The sequence below is a fragment of the Gopherus evgoodei genome, chromosome 7 (assembly GCF_007399415.2).
Source record: "Gopherus evgoodei ecotype Sinaloan lineage chromosome 7, rGopEvg1_v1.p, whole genome shotgun sequence".
NCBI classification, from domain to species: domain Eukaryota; kingdom Metazoa; phylum Chordata; order Testudines; family Testudinidae; genus Gopherus; species Gopherus evgoodei.
Window position 1 is genome coordinate 116940310 of NC_044328.1, and position 24112 is coordinate 116964421.

At 39.0% G+C, this 24112-nt stretch overlaps 1 protein-coding gene across 7 annotated transcripts in view; it reads right to left on the minus strand.

The window, feature by feature from the left end:
- Positions 1–24112, minus strand: part of CNTN4 (contactin 4) — a 643980-nt gene that overhangs the window by 220149 nt on the left and 399719 nt on the right. For all 7 annotated transcript variants that reach the window (XM_030569637.1, XM_030569641.1, XM_030569640.1 and 4 more), the window contains 2 exons: positions 9951–10077; positions 7851–8026 (listed from right to left, as the gene is read on the minus strand). In XM_030569637.1, coding sequence (XP_030425497.1) covers positions 7851–8026; positions 9951–10077 — 303 coding nt within the window. The remainder of the gene's footprint in view (positions 1–7850; positions 8027–9950; positions 10078–24112) is intronic.

Here is a 24112-nt window from a genome sequence, read left to right on the forward strand (position 1 = left end):
CTGTATGTGCTCCCTGTTGCCAAGCACTGCTGGCAATGTAGGTCTCTTCTGGCATTGTGCTATTAACTAAGTGTTAGTTTTGGACTCCTGCTATTCCCAATGCACCAGGTTTCCCAAATGCAATTCATTCTCACATAACACTGTACTTGCTCTTAACAACTCCTTTGCTGGGCACATTTCACCTGTACCATCTGCACTATCATGAGCTTTGCTTTCTCTCTCTTGTCCTCCCTCCCTCCCATTCTCATCTTTAAGGTACTTGGTGTGACGATACATAAATAATGAATGAATGCATCTTGGAGAGTTGATACTAAAACATTTACCATAAACATCTGCAAAACATTTTACATTTGTTAGCTTCAGCTGGTAGGCAAATTTCTGAGGATTATTTTCCTTTAAGGGCCCAATTCGGCTCCCTTTGATGTCAATGGGAGTTTTGCTATTGATTTTAAGGAGAGCAGGACTGGGTCTTAGATTGGTAAAAGCTACTCTAGTCTATACAAGTTCAGATACCGCATTCACCATAGTACTAATCTGAATGCTTTCCATTAGTGCACTAAGCAATCTGAATACACATCTGGGCCTATCCTACTCCCACCGAGATCAATGAGAATTTTGCTATTAATAAGATTAGAGTACACATGCTCTGAAGAGCTGACTGACTTGGCCATGGGCTATCAGTGTGTGTAGAATTGCACCATCTCGTGCAGCATCCACTGGCCGGTCTCTCCACATTCTTCAATCAGAAATAGCCAAACATTATTTTGAGGAGCTCTCTTGTCCTGAGTGCGATAGTTGTTTCCCACATATACAACCTGTTTGAGAGGAGATGGTCATTGGATATAGCAGCTAGTGAAAAAGATGTGCTGAGAACTAAATTTAAAACATCAAGTAAAGTTTACAGTGTATCTGATGCAAACGTAGGTAGGTAAAGTGCACCCAGAAAAGATTCCATTGGTTGTGAGAATATGAGAATAACTCTCCCGCACCCAGTGGAGAACACGTATAATTTGAGTGAAAAACGTACTATGCAACAAATTAGCATAAGTTTTCCTGTTTTATACTAAGCTAAAATGTAATATACAATAGAATTCATTAGAGGCTTGAAATCAATAGCAGACCTCCCACTGACAATGAGAGCAGAGATTGGGCTCCAAGAGGAAGTAATAATCCCTCACTGATTCCAAGAGGAGTCAGTCTAGTCCCTGACTATGGACTCCCTGTAGGCACAACCCTGCCATGCAGGGCTGCACTACCAGGGAGAGCACTGGGAGACATTCTGGTTCAAGGAGGAGCTTCCAGATTTGCAGAGTCAGAGCACCTCCTGTTACCCCCCTTCATGACTGATCTCCAATGGCTGGTGTGTAGTACAGGGCAGACACAACCTCACTTCCTTCCAGTCCCTTCTCGGGTGCCAGATATCGTTAGAGAAATAGAGAGTGAGCAATCCCAGTTATCCCTGAAGACAGGGACTGAAAAGTTTTCATATGTGGACTGCCAAGGGGTAGGCACGACTCTTCTTACCCTTCCTACCCTCCATACTTCCCTGTACTGCAAACCCGGGTAAGCGTTAGGCAGAATCTTAATGACAAGCAAGCATAAAGAATGACATTGGATTAACATCCTGAATCTTTTAGTAGTTCAACCAAAAGAAAGGATACAAGTCTGAGTAGAGGTAACTATGCACAGGTAAGACTAGGAACTAGCAGAGTTCCCAGACAAGTGGAAATAAATCTTAAGCCCTGTCATAAACAGATAGTAGGAGTTAATAGAACAGGAGTACTTTATATCTCTTTTGCCTGTAAAGGGTTAACAAGATCAGTGAGCCTGGCTATCACCTGACCAGAGGACCAATCAGGGGACAGGATACTTTCAAATCTTGAGGGAGGGAAGGCTTTGTGTGTGCTGTTAGTTTTTGGTTGTTGTTCTCTCTGCATTCTGAGAGTGACCAGATGTGCAACAAGGTTTCTCTCCAAGCTCTCTGATACAGTCTCTTATATGTCCAAAATAGTAAGTACTAGGTAGATAAAGCGAGTTAGGCTTATGTTTGTTTTCTTTATTTGCAAATGTGTATTTGGCTGGAAGGAGTTCAAATTTGTATTTTGCTGAAAGGATTTTAATTTGTACTTGTATACTTAAGCTGGGAAGGCATTCTCAGTGTCTATAGCTGAAAGACACTGTAACATATTCCATCTTAAATATACAAAGATAATTTTTACTCTTTTTTCTTTCTTTCTTTAAAAGCTTTTCTTGTTTAAGAACCTGATTGGTTTTTTTTATTCTGGTGAGACCCCAGGGAACTGGGTCTGGATCCACCAGGGAACTGGTGGGGAGAAAGGAGGGAAGGGGGAGAGAGAGGCTGATTTCTCTCCGTGTTAGGATTACTTTCTCTCTCAGGGAGAGTCTGGGAGGGGGAGAGAGAAGGAGGGGGGAAGGTGGATTTTCCTCTCTGTTTTAAGATTCAAGGGGTTTGAATCACAGTGATCTTCCAAGGTAACCCAGGGAGGGGAAGCCTGGGAGAGGCAACGGTGGGGGAAAGGGTTTACTTTCCTTGTGTTAAGATCCAGAGGGTCTGGGTCTTGGGGGTCCCCGGGCAAGGTTTTGGGGGGACCAGAGCGTACCAGGCACTGGAATTCCTGGTTGGTGACAGCGCTACAGGTTCTAGGCTGGTAATTAAGCTTAGAGGAATTCATGCTGGTACCCCATCTTTTGGATGCTAATGTTCAGAGTGGGGAATTATACCATGACAAGCCCACATGTCACCTTGCTGTTATTACTGTTAATAGCATACACACAACCTAAGGTGAGGATAAAAAATGGCCATGTCTGACAGGACATGGGTATCACACACAATCCTCAACATGGAAATGAGATGTTTTGTTAAATACTACCCTCTTCCATCTTACTCTTGCTAGTATCTAGGAATTATTTGGCAGCCATGCCGCAGTGCTAGGATCACACTCCCTGTATACCCTTCCTGTCCAAGCTCATTATCTATTACTTTACATTTCTATGTACAACACTTTGCACCTGTGTTGCGCAGGATGAAGCTCCCTGTATTCAATGTTACTTGCGCCCATTTTTAACTTCTGCTCCCATGTGCACTGGAGTATAGTGTTGTGCTCCTTATTACCCATCGAAAAAGGGTATTCCAGTGTCAAGGCATAGGTATAACTGTGTTTCTTTAAGTGGAATTTCTTTGGTGTATGTGGTGATGGGCACACCCCTTTTTCACCATAGGCTTTACATGGGGGAGGCAAGTTTGAAAGTTCCCTGTACTTTTCCCCCAATCGGAGCTTCCCTGAAAGGAGCCTTAGTTTAAATGAAAATTCACACACACACACACAATGGCACTCTAAAGCAGAAAGTAGATGATCAGTTTACAAATACACTTCTGAATGTGGCTGGATTTAAAAAATTAATAGACATATCTTGTGATGTATACATGGGGGAAGCACATCTTTTCCAAGGACTTCTTCAAGCTCCTGTCTTGAGACACCCCCCCCTTCCTCCAAATATCTGCTCAACTGTAGATTGGTCTTACTGACTCCTAAACCCATGAAAAGTTTTCCCTCTTCACACATACTTCTCAAAGGGCTCACTCCTAAACTCCTTGATCTGACTCTCCATAAAATCAGTGGAGAGACTTCTATTGCTGTCAGTGAGAGCTGGATCAGGCACAATACTTGTGGAGTTAAGAATTTCAGGTGTAATCCATCCTCAGTACCTTGAAGGATCAGGCACTTTGTGATGTGCTATCAGGGTCTGATCCGACTCCACTGAAGTCAATAGAAATTTTACCACTGACTTCAATGGAAGCACAACTGGGGCCATAGTTAGAATTTTTAATGTTATCTTTGAATAGGTGAATACATTTAAAACTACATCACAGGGGCTACATTTCTTACCTAGACAAGGCTCCCTATTGACTTCAGGCCCTTTTAGTTCTGCACACAAGTTACGGAACAGCAAATAAAATTGTCAAACTATCCCTCCTCCACAAAAGAGAAAACACACAATTTAATTTAGCTTAAGTGTGTTTTCATATATCATTTTGAAAAGCAATTGTTGGGACTCATATTAAGAGTTTAAGGCTTTCTTTCCCCCTTGTGAATCTGTACTGCTAAAAGCACAGGGTTTAAAGAATCATTAATCCATATTCCATTAGTGTGGTGTAGCAGTCTCCTTCCTTTTCGAAAATGTGTTCAATTTAAGAGACAACTAGCATGTCAAGAAAAAAAGGAACAAATTTGAAATGTTAATGATGTATAACAAAGCAAGTATTTGGGGGCATATATTAGCACTTTCATCATAATTAGTTTGTAACCTAAATACATATTTCAGGGATAAATTGCTGACCCTTTCTGACCTCCACAGGAGGCTGAATAGCTACTTCAGAGTCTAATCTGCAGTGAAAAGACTATAGAAGAATAATTTAGCCCTTGAAATAAGAATGAACATCTTTTAATGATGCCCCTGGATTCGGAATTTAACCCTTGCACTTAAAAGCAAGTATTAGTCTCAAAAGGGCTGGCAGTAACTTAGCTCACAAATAAGAACGAGATAACAAACAGCATAAATACAGAGTAGCCCGGCGAAAAATGGATTATTCATTTTAAAGGCAAAGCAGAGAAAGGTGCTGGCTGGTAAAATAACGGAGTCTTGGGCTCTATAACAAAATGGCTTTCCACAGCTAAAAATGTCATAACACGTAATGGTAACAATGCTTGAGAGACCACAGTTGAATTGCTGGAGCTGCAGGTAGGTCAGAGATTGCAAGTGTAATAATAGCAAATTTCTAGGTCTCCAAATGTCAGACAAAAGGGTTAAATTCAGGGTAAATGACCCTGGTAAAAGGAAAAAATCCAGAGAGAGGAATTGAGGGCAAATGGACTTTACTGAGACACTTCAAGCTGCTAGAATGGATTCTTGCTAGGAAATATTTTTAGATTATTCCATAAAATACCTACAGAGGGCAATTCAAAAATGATAATGTCAGAAAAAAGTATAAGGGAAAGAGGTTACGTGCTCTGAATTAGCTAGGACTTCCAATTCCTGCAACAAGTGCCTCTTATTGTTGATTTCATTGTATTAAATAGAACTGGTACATCCACATATCTTGGCATGTCAGTGTTAAAAAACATGCATTATTAAAACAAATTCACACTTCTCAGAGGCAGAGCTTGTGTGATAAAATTAAAACTACAGTGGGTATTCCAGAAATTCAGCCAGTTCTGGTTGCAATCTCTTTAATCATATAACTCGGAATGACATTGTTTTGCTGAAGAACAGAGTCTGACTTAACAAATGCTTGTTTTTCTCCCCATCTCCAACCCAAATGTTCCTAACATGATTAAAATCTAATTGATCTAAATCCGAGCAATTTATTTATCCAAACACTCATCCATCACCATCTTAAGTGCTAAGAAACAAAATTTGCTTCTTAAAGCAACCTTCTTAATTAAGAATCAGTCAAGCCTATCTTATGCGTGGTCATCTATCAAAACTCCAAGTACAGTCCAGATTTATTATTGTCAAGAAAGATAAATCAATTAATTATAAAATGTAATAGACATTAAGGTTCCATGTTTGAAAATAAATATGAAATGTTATGTTTGGTTGGTTTTTCATTGTTGTGATTACCAGCTAATGGACAATTGATGCAAAATGGCTTAATGAATATAGTGGCATAACCTGCTCCCATTCAAGTAGTCAGTGGGAATTTGACGATTGATTTTGATAAGAGCAGGACCTTGCCTTATATCACAGAACTCTTAACTTAGTACACCTGCTCTCACTCTCTAGGTAGCTAGATGTTGAGATCATTATTGACTTTCATAAATGACATGATTACAGCACAAACTGTTTTCAAGAGCTTAGCTATGAATAATGACATTGCAAAGGCTTAGCCTGATGGATATTCGAAGTCCTTGATTTGTAAGATTCGGGATGCTGTGAAGCATGTGATATGCAGAGAAGCAGGCCCAGAACAATATTTATGTAACAATCCCCCTGACATACTGAAATCTAATGTTATTAGATGAGTTTTGAGGAAGCCGTTCATTAGCGCTCTACAGTGAAAGAGCATCTTCAGTCACGGAAAAACACAAGCAGATCATAAGAAAAACTGATAATATATTGTGAACAACTCTGAGAGAGGGAAGACTTCAGCTTCCCACAGTTCTATTTCTCATTACAAATCACCTCTTTGGGTGCAGCGCATTGGGCATAAATTTGACATCTTACCCCTTTTACTTGCGTTATAGGATCACATTAAATGTAGCTATTGGCCAGTCCATTAAACATATTGCATTATATTAAAAGTCTAGCTTTGCCTTAACATGAAAATTATGCTTAAGAAATACTAAGATCTGACAAAAAAAGCACATGAAGAAAATTATTGTTAAGGTATAGCTTGCACCTTTCACAGCACAAGGCTTCTTAGGGCACATCTACACAGCAAGTAGACACAGAAAGTGGCAAGGCCTCACTGCTGGCCCATGACAGCCGACTTGGACTCGCAAGGCTCAGGCTGCAGGGCTGTTTCATTGCTGTGTAGACTTTCGGGCTGGAGCTTGAGCTCTGGAAGCCTTCCACTTCGCAGTGTCCTAGAGCCTGGGCCTGAGCCCAAGCCAGTAAGCCTGCGCAGCAATGAAACAGCCTCTCAAGCTCAAGTTTGCTGGCATGGGCCAGCTGCGGGTGTCTAGTTGCTGTGTAGAAATATCTTCAGAGCTTACAGTATGAAGGAGGAGGGACTTGGTTATTATGCCAGCTAGCCAAAGAGGCTAGCCAAGGAGGCTGGCCAAGGCACTTTATAATCCATGGTCTTCCTTTTAAAGGACTCTCATCCTGCACTCTATGAAGTCAAATGAAGAATTCTTACTGGCTTCAGACGATGCAGGTTCAAGCCTATAAAAACCTGTTTAGCTCTCCTCATTCATGAAGGTGTGTCAAAAGTGCTGAATAGGCCTTAAATAAATATTATAAAGCAGCCTTTAAAAAAATAATGTTGGTGTTTCTAAAATGATCAATAAATCAATGTACATGATACCTAAACAGCACATATAAAGAACTTAGCATTGTACATCACCTTTACATTCATTTCAATAATTGTGTATATATACACCCACACACAGTGTCAGTGTAACCCACACACCTCCTGGGTGTGGTGTTCCGTCCTATGTAGTGGGACCGAGGTCACTTAGAGATTAATGGAGTCTGCTCTACAGCCTTAGCTAAGGGCCATATGGCTAAGGGCTCATGCAGTAGAGGATCATGCATTTAGCTCCAGAGGTCCAGGGTCCGTCCATGTTACAAGTGGGACAGAACACCACACCCAGGAGGTGTGTGGGTTACATCAGCACTTAAAAACTCCGTCAGATATGTACCTCCCACTGGATCCTGTATCACAGGAGTGATAGAAATTGACATTATGGAACTGCTGCTTCTGAAGGGCGTGTCCTTTTGGGCACTTTTGAAGCTTTAAAATCTATGTTTTCCATTGGAGGGAAAAAATCACATTTGAGCATTTCTATTACTCACTTGTAAAAAGTGTTAGTAGAATGTTTCCTGCAGCCATGTACTCACACTTCCACTGTCTCTCATAGATAGGCAAATACACACATTATGTGCTGTACGCTCATTTACTTAAATAGTCACAAAATAGATCATTTCCAGTCCTCATTCAGATTTAGTCAAGATATTTTCTAAACAAAACAAACAGCTAGGCAAAGAATAATGAATAACAAATTAGATGAGGTTTTAAAAAAAAGATAGCCATCATCTTACCATTTTTCCAGCATTATATTGCAAGAATTCAGTATTTGCCAAGGGTTATAATTGCTACTTACAAGCAAACTGAAGTCTTGCCTCTCTGCTAACAATGGTCCCAAATGAGTTTGTTGCTATGCACTGGTACATTCCAATATCTTGGGTTTTATTGGGATTATTGATCAACAAGCTGCCTCCCACTATACTGTAGCGGTAATCCATATCGACATCAACACTGGTTCCATTTAACTTCCACCTATAGGATAAAAATTCCAGGAGTTGAATTCTGCTACCATTAACCAATATTTCTGTACGTTTCTAAAGCAACATGCAATAAATACAGAAAACATTCAAACCCATTTGATTTCTTATTTTTAAACCCAGCATGAAAATGCATGTTTCCTGCACAGCATTGAAAAGTTCTAATACTTCACTTATACAGCAACATCCTTAACATATATTTCAGTCACTGATTTGATTAATGTTCTTATTGTTTTGGCTGTTGTTATTGATTATGTTAGTCTTTAGAATTAATCATTTTGCAAGGGGAAGCCCCAGAAGCAGAATTTTAGTGGCTTCTTTTCCTTTTCTGCCTTAGTTGTTTGTTTGCTTTTAAATTTAAGAAAACTCACTCACAGAAGATGTTTTAACAAACCGGGGCATCAAGATTTTCTAACAAAACATCCCTCCAATTACAACTGCCATCTTTAGCAGCCCATGATGGAACATATAAAGGATTAGACAGTGCCGGTGCAACCATTTAGGCAAACTAGGCGGCCGCCTAGGGCACCTAGTGGTTGGGGACGCCTAAAAGCCCCCTCAGGCAAGGAGGCGGAGGTGAGCTGGGGGGGGGGGGGGCGCAAGGAGAGGGTTGCCCGCAATAACCAGGTGGGGTTGCACAGGGGAACCGCTCCTTGCTCCAGCTCATCTCCGTTCTGCCTCCTCCGCTGAGCACACAGCCCAGCTCTGAGTCTCCTCCAATCAACGCTGCAAGCCTGGGCGGGAAGGAGAATTAGAGCAGTGCCGACCTGCACAGTGGAGGAGGCGGAGCCCAGGTGAGCTGGGGCGGGCTACTCAGGCAGGCTTAGCTTCAGCAGGAGGTCTCCCCAGGCAGGGTTAGCTGCCGGGGTTGGGGGGAGTCTCCCCAGGCAGGGTTAGCTGCCGGGGAGGGGGGAGTCTCCCTAGGCAGGGTTAGCTGCCATGGGGGGATGGGGGGGGAGAGGGGTTAGCTGCCGTGGTGGGGGGTAGCGGCTGCAGGGGGGCTCCCCGGATGGGGGGCTGAGTTAGCTGCCGTGGTGGGGGGTGTGGTTAGCTGGGGGTGTGTGCAAGGTGGAAGTTTCACCTAGGGCGTGAAACTTCTTGTACCGGCCCTGGGATTAGATCCTCAGAGCAGTTCCCTGTACTGGAAGCTACGGGGAAGGAATTTGAATATATTTGCATGAGTGAATCAACATATTCTACCGCATTAAATGCTAAGTATTGCCAGAAGACAGCAACAGGATTGGGGTCTTATGATTTTAATCAGTTTCAAAGTGGCATTTACGCTAGAGAACAAAACAGAGGGGGGAAAATAAGAAGGGAAGCACCAGGTTAAATTGGTTAAAACACCCAGATTAATTCTACGTAATAACAACAGCACCATTACAACAGCATATTTTCATAGATACAGCTTCTTTCACCAAGGTTCTCAAAGCACTTTATAAAGGTAGGAACTGTAAGTACCATTATTGAAATTTTACAGATTTTAAAGATCATTGAGCACATAGAGTTTAAGGGACAGATTTTCAGTTCTGCATGCAGATAATGTGCGTTGAAATTATCATGATTGTTAGAAAGTTAGACATCACACTGCTTATTTGCACACAGCGCTACTGTGTCATTTTTGTGGAAAAAACTGGGCGTAGGGACCAGATTTTTAAACGTATTGAAGTTCAGGGGATTTTAGGTAGATTCAATGTATTGCAATAAAGATTTTAATTCCAAATGTCTCATTTAATGTGTCAAAACAACTCTTAAAAGCCTTAGCAATATATGAATGAGATTCAAATTAACTAAATAAAGATACATCGCATCTCAAATTCTGAAAGAGCTTCTCTGTGTGGGATGCATGCAGACATGTGTCTTGGAGAGACACGATCATGGAGAAGGCGTGCTAAAGAATAGAAAAATATATAACAAACCTGATAGTTGGTTTAGGATTTCCCTTTACTTCACAGCTCAACTTCACTTTCCTTTCCTCAGAATCCAGTGGAAAAATCACATTGTTTGGTTCCTGAACGAAAACTGGTCCATGCAGCATGTTGTCATCTGTGTTACATAGAACAAAAATGTGACAGGTATTGGATAGTATCTTAATATTACAAATATAAAGAAAGGTATTAGAGAGGGATGCATCTGGTAAATCATTCACCCTAGAAGTGACCAATAACTCTTTTACTGGGAAAAGAAGCCAAAAGATTGATTCTACAATCATATAATCTCTTACACTGCTATCTTCACACTGACTGTTGGACTTTCACTAGAGAGAACATAAACATAACCAGCTGACAGATTTGAATTTCACATAAGCCCCAGTTCTGCAATTGATTGTGAACAGCCCCATCCCCCAGGCCTAAGCATACATCTATTAAAATTAGAATTTATTATTCTTGTGTGTATTGTTTACATAATTTGATGTAAACATTATCTTTACGAAGCATTTTATTTTGAAACCATTTTTAAATGCAATATTTAAAATAATGTGAGCTGTAGGTTCATAGGTATTAAGAGGGTCTGCTAAAATCCTGCATGATAATTGGGTATGGTTAACTCACTGTGTACGGAAACCCGTGTACTGAAAGAGTTCATTGAAATACTGGCATTTCTAAGGGGTTCTTTTGCCACACAATATTGTAAAATACTTTTCATATTATCAGATCCTTGACACAGACACTGTCTCAATTTATTTTTTGTTTTGTACAGTTCCAAGCACACAGTTACCACTTGATATAGCCTTATTTATCTTATTATCATCAACTATTATGACATTTTCATCATTACTATCATAAGCATTCAACAATTACTGTAAGAGCATTTTGTATTGTGTATCTGGTACACGATACAGCAGTGAAGGAGTTAAGTGCTTCTTTCTATGGTCTTGATCCTGCAATGAACTCCACATGGACAGACGGGCAGACCTCTTCATCCATAGTAAGGGCATCTCTACACTTAAAATGCTAAAGCAGTACAGCTGCACCACTTCAGTGTAGACACTACCTACACTGATGGGAGGGATTCTCCCATAGGTATAGGTAATCCACCTCCCTGAAAGGTGATTGCTCGTTCAACAGGAGAATTCTTCCATTGACCTAGCGCTGTCTATACCAGGGATTAGATTGGTTTAACTATGCTGCTTAGGGGTGTGGATTTTTCACACCTCTGAGTGAGGTACTTAAATCGACTTAATTTTCTAGTGTAGACCAGGCCAAAGTTTATTGCAAAAAGAGCACTTGTATGTTTAGCTACTCAGAAATGGCTGAGTGGAGCTCATGGCAAATGGGCTCTGAACTTTTCAGAAATAAATGTGTGGTTTCTCTTCTGCCCCCCCGCCAGTAAACTAAAAATGTCCTAAATTGGTGTACAAGAGTGAAGATATTTTAGCAAAACATCTCAATATGAAATGAAAATAATGCTCTAGCCCGGGGTCGGCAACCTTTCAGAAGTGATGTGCCGAGTCTTCATTTATTCGCTCTAATTTAAGGTTTTGAGTGCCAGTAATACATTTTAATGTTTTTAGAAGGTCTCTTTCTGTAAGTCTATAATATATAACTAAACTATTGTTTTATGTAAAGTAAATACGGTTTTTAAAATGTTTAAGAAGCTTCACTTAAAATTAAATTAAAATGCAGGACCTGGGCAGTGTGAGTGCCACTGAAAATTAGCTCGCGTGCCGCCTTCAGCACGCGTGCCATAGGTTGCCTACCCCTGCTATAGCCTCTTAATATTCTACAGTAATTTAGGGAGGAGAGTGTGGATGAAAACCTAGCTAGAGTTGTATTTATTATACCCTCCTTGCTATTATCTTCTGTTAATCCTTTCATTTCCCCCGGCCCTGCTTCCTATTACCTAACCTTCTCCATATTTTTTTTAAACCTTTATTATGCATGGAGCTAAAGGTGAGCATTGCTATTAGATACAGGTGAACTGGTTCAATGAAAATAAACAGCAACCCAAACCTTCGGCCAAACATTGACTACTAGACCTTTCAGAAGAGTTTAAAAAGTTCAGTTAACTTTTCATCTCCCTCCTTCTGCTTTCAGGCTTCTGTGTCTCCTAGACTAAAAATGGCAACAGAATTTATATTGTGTGAGGGAGACAATGCAGGTGGCACTTCTGACCTAAGTTCAACTTGAAAGTATAAAAGAAAAAAACTCACAAAAAAAGTTATCACAAGATTTCTAGTCCAATTACCTTACCTAAGAGCTTTGATGGATAAGCCTGTACAGAAACTGGAAAAGCAGCTGAATTTTGCGTGCTTATCTGAACCACACAATGTCCTGATTTCATAGTCAGTGTCTGAGTTAAAAATCTATCACTATATTATTGGACTCATTGTTACCCACAATTCCTTTTACTATTTTCTAGGAGTTATGTTAGATATAGCTGATAGGAAATGCCAAATACAGCTCATGTTTCCCACAAACGCAAAGACCAGTAATTACTAAAACAGGCCACAAAGATATTTTAAAACTACTAATTAGGGAAAATTCCCATTGTGATCTAACTGGACTTTTTAAAATGTTGTAAAGGACTCATATTTTTACTACTATCCAGACAATTTCTGAGCTTCTTACATTCTTATGATATGTTAATAGGAATTTCTTGTGGGTTCACTAGCATTGTGGCATAATTAAACATAAAATAGTATTTCAAAAAGTAACACCAACATTGTTTAATATATATACACAATACACATATAATACAAACTCTGTGTGTGTGTAACATAAATTCATTACCATCACAGATCATGTTTCTGCATGATTTGATATTAACTTTAGAATAACTGTACACAACATAAAGCAAACTAATTTTTTTCTCTCAAAAATAATTCATCTTTCTTCTTGCTTTTGTCAACCAGTTGTTGTTTTTTTAAATTTTGTTATTCAGTATCATAAATACTGGCTCCTTGCTAGATGTCACAAGGCCCAATCAGACTCCATTTGAAGTCAGAGAGACTTTTCATTGACCTCACAAGGAGTTTGACCTCTCCATCTGTAAAATTTCTGGAATAGGTCCTAATGCTACAATACAATGTACATGGCAGATCCTAGTCAAGTCAATAGGGATCTTTACAGGCCATTACTCTTGCACAAGAACCTGGAGAGCTCTTGTTGCATCGGCGAACAGAAAAGAAAAGATAATCTACCCTAAACTCTGTATTCCACAAATGAGAAATGAGGTAGACTCTGTTTACACGTTTGCTGTCAACTACACTATTGATTGTGACCTAAGTATGGATTTAATTTGAAGCCTCCTAAGAGGCGCCAATCTCCTAATTAAGGATAAGGATTCTCAACTCAATTAACCATTTAAATAATTTTTACATGAGCTTAGGAGATCGTTTTTCTTGGTGTTACCCCTCCACCTTGTTCTGGTGCCCTACTGCCTCCTCAATGAACTCAGGAGAATTGGAGAGAGTGGGAGAAAGGGAGTCACATAGAGGAGTGACAACGAAGCTGGAAATGAGAAGAGGAGCAATAATATTGTGATATAATACTTTGAAGCAATCAGATGTGAGGAAGATGTGTCTCAGTGGATCCATGGCACTCGTGGCCAGGCAGCTGTGAGAGCGTAGAGCAGGTGGGGGTAACGTATGATTCTAGCAGATATTCAGGAACTCTACTGAATTGTTTTGAGGGATGTCAGAAGAACCATAGCAAACGCCTCAGAAAGAAAACTCTTCTTCTGTTATGTAACGATTTGAGAGAGACTCTGTGCAAAGATTATCAAGGAGCTACATTTCCCAAATCTCTTCTCCTCAACACAAAAGGGGATGTTCTAAGAAAATACCTGTTGTACTTTTATTTTTAAATACATATTAAATATGTCTGACTGATTCATATATTATTCAAAACACATTTCACATAATCTGTACCTTCAATTACAGCTGTGTGCAGCTCACTGTTTCTGTCAGAAAAAAAAAGATAACAACAACAACTAATAACAACCACCACCTCAGGGTGAGATTGGGATATCCTTACTCACTTCTGATATGCATAGGTACTTTATGCCTTGAGCAGTTGTATAGGCTTCAAAGGGACTACTTAAGGGGTAAAGCATGCAGCATTAGGAAGGCAATTGAAATCTGGCCCATAGGGATTATAGCTTCAACTTTTATACTGTTTGGATTTAAAACAAAAAATAAAGGACATTTTAATTTCTCCAGGGTTCCAAATTGTCAAAAACTGAAATGAGCATTAACAAACAACTAATTTCAATAGATGTGTTGTCCTGATGCTCAGATACTATGGTGATAGGTGCCTAGAAATATCATAGGCAGACTGATTGATCATGCCGGAATAGGGCTAAGACAAACTATCTGCTCATAATTCTATTAGTCAGCGAACCATGCTGACGCAGATATCTACTATATTATCTATGTTACCCCACACTGAGGTACTTGAGTCACACTGTGTTGTTGTTTCACATTATTCCAAGTGTGGGGTGTCAGTTTACCTTGCATCACATCATACTAAAGGTCACAGCATCACAAGAAAATATACCTCAGGTTTAAAAGGGGATGGTTGCCGTTAAGTTCAGATACTCAAACTAATAAAAAGGCATACAGCAAACCTGTTTATTGCTGGTCTTTGACAGACATATGATGGCTGATGCCAAAGTGTAATTTTTAATGTTTTAAGTGGCTTATTCCTACAGAGGAACTGATGTGGTTCTGGTATGAAAGATGGGGCAAGTAAACACAGTGTGCCAGAGGGTCATAAATACTTCACTTTGTGCACAGCTCAAGAGGGACCATGGAAGAGGATTAGTTACTGCATGGACCTGATTGCAGGACTAGTGCCTAAATAATTTGCTCTTTCATCCTCTGCCAGTGCACCAATTTTGACAAGCAGACGAGACACTAGTTTTCAAGCTTCATCCATGCTGGTTCATAAAATGTCTACAGACGTTTGATTTGGCATTTATTTCTAAGAAATAAGTGCAACCTATTGATATCATGTCCAAGCATTGTACTGGGTAGTAAGAAAACTAGTTACAACACACAAAAGATACAGAATTCAAAGGTAGAAATGGCCTCAGTTAGATAAAATAATTGTGTTCATTGATTTAATTAATTGATATCAAACCCATAGGAGCCAAGAACAAAATGACATCAAGTGTAAGTTGATGACAGATCATTAGACCAAGTTGCTTTCCACATACTAAAATACACGCACTTGACACCTTTTAACATTTGTCTTTTACCCTCCCCACCAACTCCACCCCATCACCACCAACTTTTCTGCTACCTAACAACAATAGGCACAGCTAAAAATACTATTTGGCTTTCAAAAGAGAAAATTGCATTGGTTAAGGAAAATAAATGACAAATTCTGGGAAGAGCTGTCAGCATAAAAGTAGTACAAAAAGTGGGAGAGAAAAATTACAACAATGCACAATTAAATGTATTTCTCAAATGTATTTCTGAGTGGCTATTCTTCTTTCTTCTTTCTCTTCCTAACCACTGCCTGTGCATAGCCAAGATAAGCAAGTCCAAACTGTTTAGCCCATAGCCCACACAGTCTTGTTGCCACAATCCAATGTATTATTGAAACCAGGACATGATCGTATCTGATAACAAATGAGCTACGCTGATTTATACCAGATGAGGATCTGGGCCAAAGAACTCTAAATACTCAGCAATTAATAAACAGAACAAAATTGCTGTCTAGTCTCTTGTATGTGGAAAACTACTGCTTGCACATAAATGATAGTCTTGATTAAATTACAATATTGCTGGATAAAAATGAATTTAATATACACAGTATCTAGTATATCATTAGGCAAATACATTTTACTTTACTATAACATGTCATTTTGTGGGAAGAGGTTTGTTATAAGATGCTTGTTATTGTAAAATAGACAATAGAATTTAAATTCACCACAAAAATGATGAATATTTATATTGTAGTAATGGCAAGAGATCTCAATCACAGATTCAAGACCCATTGGGCTAGTCAGTGTACAAACACACATCAAAATGATGCTTCTTGCACCAAATGGCTTCCTCATCTGAGTATATGTTTACTAGATGCAATTGTTAAAATAAAGATAATGATAAAGATAGTAGTAGTTTTTATAGATCTCTCTATATTGATAGGGACCATGGCTGAAAGATTGATAGATGGATAGATCTGTAAAGACTAACAGACCACACCATGGGTATCATTAAAATAATATGAAATATCAGTAGTGGCCATGGGCCATGATTTACCAACTGAGAGCTCTGACATCAATGGAAGTCCTTCTGTTGAGTTCAGTGAGCTTTACATCTGGCCCTAAGTGGGGAGAACATTTATATGGTTATTTTAATTATACTTTAATTTTACTCCTATAAAATGATGATTCGATGCACCTATGTTTACAAAGATCTACTACTACATGATTCGTAGCACTCTCTTTGATTCTTTACTTTCCAGCACCTACTGTCTGGTCTGTGTTAGTCTTTACAGATCTATTACTTTTCTGTGAAAGCACAAGAAATACCCTTCATACGTAAGCTATGCTTTCTGTTTATGTATTTTCACAATAATAGATTCCTTTTGGGTTGCATCTGCTACTCAAGACAGACACAGCTGACCCAAAATGAACATGGAGCAAGCTTAAGCTTAAGGCCAGTTGCAAACAGTGATTCACCTCCAAAAGAGGTCTCTTCTTCTATCAGCAAAAATAGACAGAAGCGAAGATCAAGGTTTCGATTCCTTTGAAAGGAAGGAACATGCTTTTTTATGCTTGTGAGGCTTTCATCCAACACACACCAACTTAAATTGAATTTTAGGAGAAAAACTCTCTTTTAATCACAGTAGCATAGGAACTGCCAGGCTGGATCTAGTCCAGTATCCTGTCTTTGACAGAGTGTCCAGCAATAAATACTGCAGAGGAAAGTCCCTTGCTGTTCTATTTCTACTGGGGCCGTACAGCTGTGTATCAGTGATCAGCAACTGGCCCCCTGCAGCCACAATGTTTACTAAGTCCAAGCATAGCTCAGATATAGTTGAGAATCAGGTCCCAGGAACAAAGTGGACAAAGGAAAGTATCTACATTTTCACCCTTCATGTATAGATTCCAACACACTTGCTGGGCACAGCAGGAGAGCCCAGTTGTGAGCCACTGTCTATATTATGTATGTTCCATAGATACATAGAAGCCATGGTTTTCTTGGGCTGTCAACTCCAGCTTTCAGAAACACTAAATTCACTATAAAAAAGTAAATGAAGTAATTGGAAAACCCATCTGGAAATTTCTTTACTAACTGCAGTTTATTCTATCAAAGAGAATTTCTTTATCAGAATAAAAAAGAAAAATCTTGTCCCAAGCTGTCTAGTTTCAGTCTTTTTAATGTACAAAATTTTACCCATGTCACTGGTGTCTAGAGCTGGGCAGGAGCTGGACTTTCTGTTTCAGGGAAATTCCACAATTTTGGGAAACCAATTCTGTTCCAAAATGAGACCAAAAAAACCAAAATCAAAAAAAATCCTCTTGGGTCAATCAATATTTTTTCATTTTGTCCTCAAAATGAAATTTTGTTGAAATTAACACGTTTCTGCAAAATGTTTCACTTTTGACATATCAGCACTTTCAGATGGAAAATGGTTCCATCAGAAAAATTCCAACCAGCTCTAGAGGAGTCCGAACGAAGTGATTACTTCTTGGGGGGGAGGGCTGTTGAATTTATGTTTACAAGTCTGGCTCAGAAAGATTGCTTAGCCTACAACTACAGGGGACCCAAGCCAGAAGTCTTCTGTCACCATCAGGAGCAAGATTCACTTCTGTGATAATTCTAGTGCTACGTGACTTGGCTCACAAACTGCTACCTGGTGGCTGATTGCTCTGTGGAAATAATAGGCAAGCTGCCTGAAAAATGAGGATAGCTCCATCCCATCTCAACATTTGTTGGAGCACATCACAGGTTTTGCCCTCTTGTTTAATAGAAAACTGACATCTATTATTCCCTCCCTAAAATACACACTGGTCCTGGATACTTTGCTCACAGATCTGTCTTTTGCATGACAACGTCCTCCAACTACTATTGCAACTATTGCAACTACCCTCAACTACTGTGGCAGGGCTGCTTGTGGAAAGTGGCATCTTGGGGGAGTGGAAAAGAACAGACCAATTAAGTGCTACTCAGAATCAAACCTCTTCTGAGCTTTAAGATACTTTATAACCATTTGATCCTCCCTTTTGATTAGCTGATGTCAGAATGCTTCCCCACATGGACGGAAAAACATACATTTATACCATGCATATTAAGTCCTCACTTTTTTGTAGTCAGAATTTTTCGTCTCATTGTTTCATCGATTTATTACAATTTGATGTTTCGCCCTAATGATCTTCTAGCATAACTTTATTCACATCTCTTTGAGATGTGACTTAATCATATGTAGAGAAATGCCTTTAATGTTCCGTTAGCATTATAACATCTTCAATGCATTACATTCAGACTATACTCCCCTCTAAGTCTTCCATTTATGCAAAGCCCTTTCCCTGTTTTCTTCCACTCATCTCCACCACTCTATATTTAATTCACCTCAGCTACTTTTACTGAAGTTTCATTATCACTTGTTATGGAAGAAATCTGAATTAATATTGTATAATTTTCTGAAAAAATGCACAGAATAAGCAGACAGACAGACTGGGATATTTTACTCTGGCAGGGATCTGCCCAAGGATATACACATTAGACTCCTGTTGATATCAGCATCAGGGCATCCTTCCAAGAGCTGGACTTGGCTTCCTCTGATTATGCCATGAATCTATCACACAGATCAAAAAAATCGAGTTTAAGGGGATCCCCATCAGGCCATGTCCCAAAAAAGTTGACTCAAATGCCAAATCATAATGAGTTTAAAGCATAGATATTAGTTCAATGGCATCATAATAACCTAGTTTTGTTTTGGTTTAAGTCACCCATTATAGGTTGGCCATTTGTCAGTTTGTAAGATCTAATAAAAATATTGAAATCAGCTGTTATATCCCCACAGCTCTCACTTCTCCCCAACCTTCATTTATTTATTTAAACTTTCAGGTCAATTTTATCTGACTCTCCCTCTACTTGCTTTGCCATAAACAATGTACAAATAGCAGGAAATATGGTAGAAGCAAACCTATTTGCACATTCCCCCCCCCATATACACTTTGGGGCACATTTTCTATATCTTCCTAGTATGTACATGTAAAATTGCAAGTGCACTTATTTGCCTGTACAAAATCTTACATTTACGAATGCAATTACCCATTTCATGACAGTAACCATCGGATTTACAGACTCAAATGGATATGCACACATATTTTGAGGATACACTTTAGGAGACACTTTAGAATATTTTCCATGTGGAAATACCATGTGGTATTTAAATTATATGCAAATGTTATATATGCAACTTATATCTGACATCTTGGTTTATGTTCAATCATGTATTTATTCAGATATTTTAAGTTATAGGAAAATGTACTATTTCATATGTTACTGAGTCACTAATCCATCATATGAAAATATATTGTATACCATTTAGGTATATGAAACTCATATTTCCTTTACACATGGGGTGGTCCACTACAATTTTAAAACTAGAGGTTTCCTCAGTTTCCAAAATCTAATACAACATTTGGTTAAAAGAAACCATGACGATCCTGCAAACTTTTTGTTTATCTACAGTACATTTTCTGTATCCAGCAGTCAAAACCCAAGGCAAAATAAGAAAGCATTCAGCAGGCTGCTAAGTACTTAGCACTTGTTGTCTGTCTGTACATTTATTAAAATGAAACTTGAAGGGTGTTTAAAGTAAATGCACGTTAAACATTTTACTTCAAATGAACAGGTGGAAGCCGTTCTTATTCTCTCTGAACATTATACTCAGTGATTGATATTGTTAGCTAAATAGAACTTTTAAAATTTCCATTGAAAATTATGGCCAATTTGAGAGATGGTTTAACTGAATATTTCATACGGTAGGGAAAGCTAATAAAACTGAAGAGAGAATTCTTGGAATATATCCAGTTTAAATGATAAAAATCCTTTCCTTGTTTTCTTCTAGGGAATTAGTTTTAACTACCTATGCCAGTGTATTTTCATATAGAGTTACAAATCGGTATTTCTGCAAGACAAAATTGTGCCTTAGGAACAGCAACTCTTTTCAGGAAAATAAAAAGGCAGATAGATTGGACAGCTGAAGGGCATCACTGATTAAAACAACATAATGCTCTTCAAGGTGAGTCAGTTGTACTAAGACTTCTAGAGCAGAAAAGAACTAAAACTCATGCTCAATTTCTCTATTTTGTTTCTTTTTGCCTATCACTTCAGTTACCTTCACTGCATCAAGTGCACAAACATATCTTGCTAATAATATTTAACTGATAAGAATCAGATTTCATATTAGGACATTTCTAATATAATAAATAAATAATAATATTAATGCTAATGTGTTTTTTTAATAAACAAGTTGCACGAGGCATTTTTGGTGTGATGCAGTGCAGTTAAAAAAAAATGTTAACACTCCTGCATAAAGAGCTGTTTTATGGAGGAGGCTTTCCAACCTCTGCATGCTTACGGATGCTTGGCATGCTTCGCTTGTTAACAGAACTGTGGATAATGCCTGCACCACAGCTACACCATTTGCTTTTAAGAAACCAAGATGGTCAAGATCAGACATGCAATCATGAGCATTCCCATCATAAACCAATCTGCATCCTTTGAGGATCAATATCATCATACCCCACAGATCTCAAAGACAAAGGGTCTGGCGACACCAACCCACAGCTGATCTATCTTAGCCATGGAGAACAGAACAAATTCCTCACAGATAACCGAAGGGACTATTACCAAGCTGAGGCATTCATCTTAGTAAAATGGCAACCCCCTGGATGGGTGGTTGCTGGTGGTTTCTGTAGGTTAGTACAAGCAATCCCTCTTGATCTCAGTCACATCACTTCTGAAACGCTGAACAAAGGCCTACAGAAGATCATACTCCAAGCAGCTCCCCCAGTTATCTTTTCTCTTGTCTCTCCTTCACTTCCCACAGATCACGGTTATGCTGAGTGCAAGCAGCTGTGGAGTGGAGAGAACTGTCTAACAGGTGATATACATCATTGAGCCAATTGACACTTTGTCAGATATACCTTGCCACCAGTAACAGGACCACAGAAAATCCATAGTTTTCCTTAGCCTCTGAGGATGTGAAGAAATAAAGCTATTCCAGTGTTAATTTAGCTGTGGAAGAGTTCCAGCATTGAAAAAGATGTGGGAACGGACAGATCACCGTAAGAGAGTAAATTGTCTGAAATATTTGAATCAAAGTCAAAAACAAGGCTAAAATACCTCCAGCCCAACAGAAGTGGGCTTTACTCAAAAGTCATGGAGCAGAGTCCATTATTCACTGAGCCAGGGAGAACGAGTATGACTGTATAGCCTTGGAGTTGGGCACTCACCTGGTGGTGGGAACGACAGCCCTTGCTCCAATTAATCTTTAACTATTTATACAAAATGTAATGCCTTCAATGGGTACCAAGAGTGCTCCACCCCAGAAAAACTGCTAGGCTGGGAGAAGGAACACCTGACTTCAAGTCCCTGCTTCAGTTGTGGGTCTGTCATATCCCAGGTGAGTGCCCTAACCACTGAGCTATTGGTTAGAGAGGGTCACCACTACCACCACCATCTACTCCTCCTCCATTTTGAGAATGGTGCCTCAGTCTCCCTGTGAATCTAGCCTGAGAAATTAAAATGTTTCATTTTTAAAAAGTCAAATGAACTGTATCAACATTTTCCATCCCCCCCTCCACTTTTTTATTAGACTGTAACTTGTGTCATTCCTATAGTTCCACACTATGATTATGATCACAGATGCTTTCTCTTCAGTACAGGACAAAAGCACAGAGTTTCTGGATTACTGACACAAATGTTCTGACACCAACCTTCCATATAGTTGGCCCACCACAGCTGATCGCAGCTAATAAGCAGATATATTCACACTACTCCATTAGGATTACTTATATTAGCCCAATACAATGCATGATACAATGTATAATTACAATGCATATTAAGAATACATAAAACACAAGGGGACATCTCTAAGTCCCTTGACATGAGATACATTATCAAGGAGAGACAGGCCCCACAGCATATTTATTAATGACCAAGTCATTTGTTGTTTTCAATTTCTGAAAGTTAGGAATTGCTCAAGGGACATTTCTGAAAAGTAGTTTAAAAAACAAAATCAGTCCTGTGCTGATGTCTTATTAGTTAAGTTTGAGCCTAGAGGAAATCATTAGAGTAAAGCTGTACATCCTGGAAATATAGGAGTATAATGGGAACTTCTAAATACCAACCCTTAACTATAGCAATACCTGTAGTGGTACTATAAGATGAAGAAAAATATACAAAGAACTTCAGGAAGAGAAACAGAAATAAATATGCATCTTTGAAAGCAGTTGGAGAATGAATTTATCTATTATTGAGCTGAGCTGTATGAATTTTCCAGCTAGCAATAGGTGAATTAAGTCAAAGTCAAAAACTCCACTGAAACTTTTGCTTATTTCAGGAATTAAAGAAGTTGCATCTAGAAGTTTTTTTTAATCTATTATTTTTCTTTTACATGCGCCTCTTCTTTTGAGTTTGGGTTGTTCTCATAACTGTTAGAACATCATTAGAGTTTGGACACTACATCCATACTTTTGGGGCTTATCAGAACCAAGCCAAACCCACATTCTGAAACTTGGTTCTTCAATTCCTGGTTATTTCTTCCCTTTTGACCTTCTTCACTCTCCCAAACATACATACAGTAAAAATTGAGGGTATTATGCTATCTGCCTAATTAATTCAAGGCTTATTCCTTATATGCACTATTAAGTTTCTCATGAGCTCCTCCTCCACTAGCATATAGAGAATCAAGCGAAACAGATACGGTACAGTATTACAGAAATTTTATGCCCAGGCTTATGTAAACTCTGTCATATTTGTGGGGAGGAGGAAGAGAAGGTCAAGTTGGAAGTTGTTCCGAAGTATATGTGCCCATTCATGAACTACTCTTCACAGTAAATTTTACCAATTGTAGTTGGACTTCATCAAATTTATATCTTTGACTAACACATTAAAAATAAATGGGGTCAGTTGTTTTGTTTGGTTTTGAATAGCATTGTACATTTATTTTACATCAGAGTTCAGGCACATCTCTAGTGAACATACAGTTTCAAGAAAATTACTGCACATTTTATAGTTAATTCTTCCAGATCAGGGCTTTTTGTAGTTCAAGTTGAGAAGGTCAGTCAATGACAGAGGGACCCAACTGGGATTTATTACTTTTTTAAGGGAGATTTTTCTGCGGCTGGTAGCCTGCTCCAAGAATGTCATTATTCTCAACCATTTTACACAATGGCTTCTAACCATCTTCTTTCTATTCTTCACCCTCACAGGCCACGCTGATGGTCTGTCACAGATACTACACTGAGGTTCAAGTCATGTTCCATATCTGATGAATTGTGGCCTTGAGTATTTGTAATTCAAAGCTTATTGCTTGTATACATGAGCTTCTCCTTCATTAGAGGGTTGGAACTTGGACTGGGGTAAACTAGCTGTGGTTAGGTCTTGACAAGAGTGACAAGATGCTTGTGGGCTGACAAATAGCTCCCGCCTCTATTTTTGAGAAAGTATGTTCGTTCTTTGTCAAACAGTTTTGATTTTGTGGGCACCCCTTGGAGACTTCTGTTACCAAAGTATCATTTGGCTCTGATAACCAAGAACATCTTTTTCACTGGTATGTGGCCTTTCCTATCTGATCTGGCTCTCTCCACAGCAATCCATGCAACTTCCATGCTGCATTATTGCACTGAACTTTACTTGGAGCTACTCTAGAAGATCGCTCAGGAGCTTTCTCTAGCGCAGAATGTTGTTAGATAACATGAATTTTCTCTAGGGACCGTCTTGGTTTGCTATTCATTTTTGGGTACAATTCAAGTACAGTAACTCCTCACTTAAAGTTGTCCCGCTTATAGTTGTTATGTTGCTGATCAATTAGGGAACATGCTCATTTAAAGCTGTGCAATACTCCCTTCTAACGTTGTTTGGCAGCCACCCGCTTTGTCTACTGCT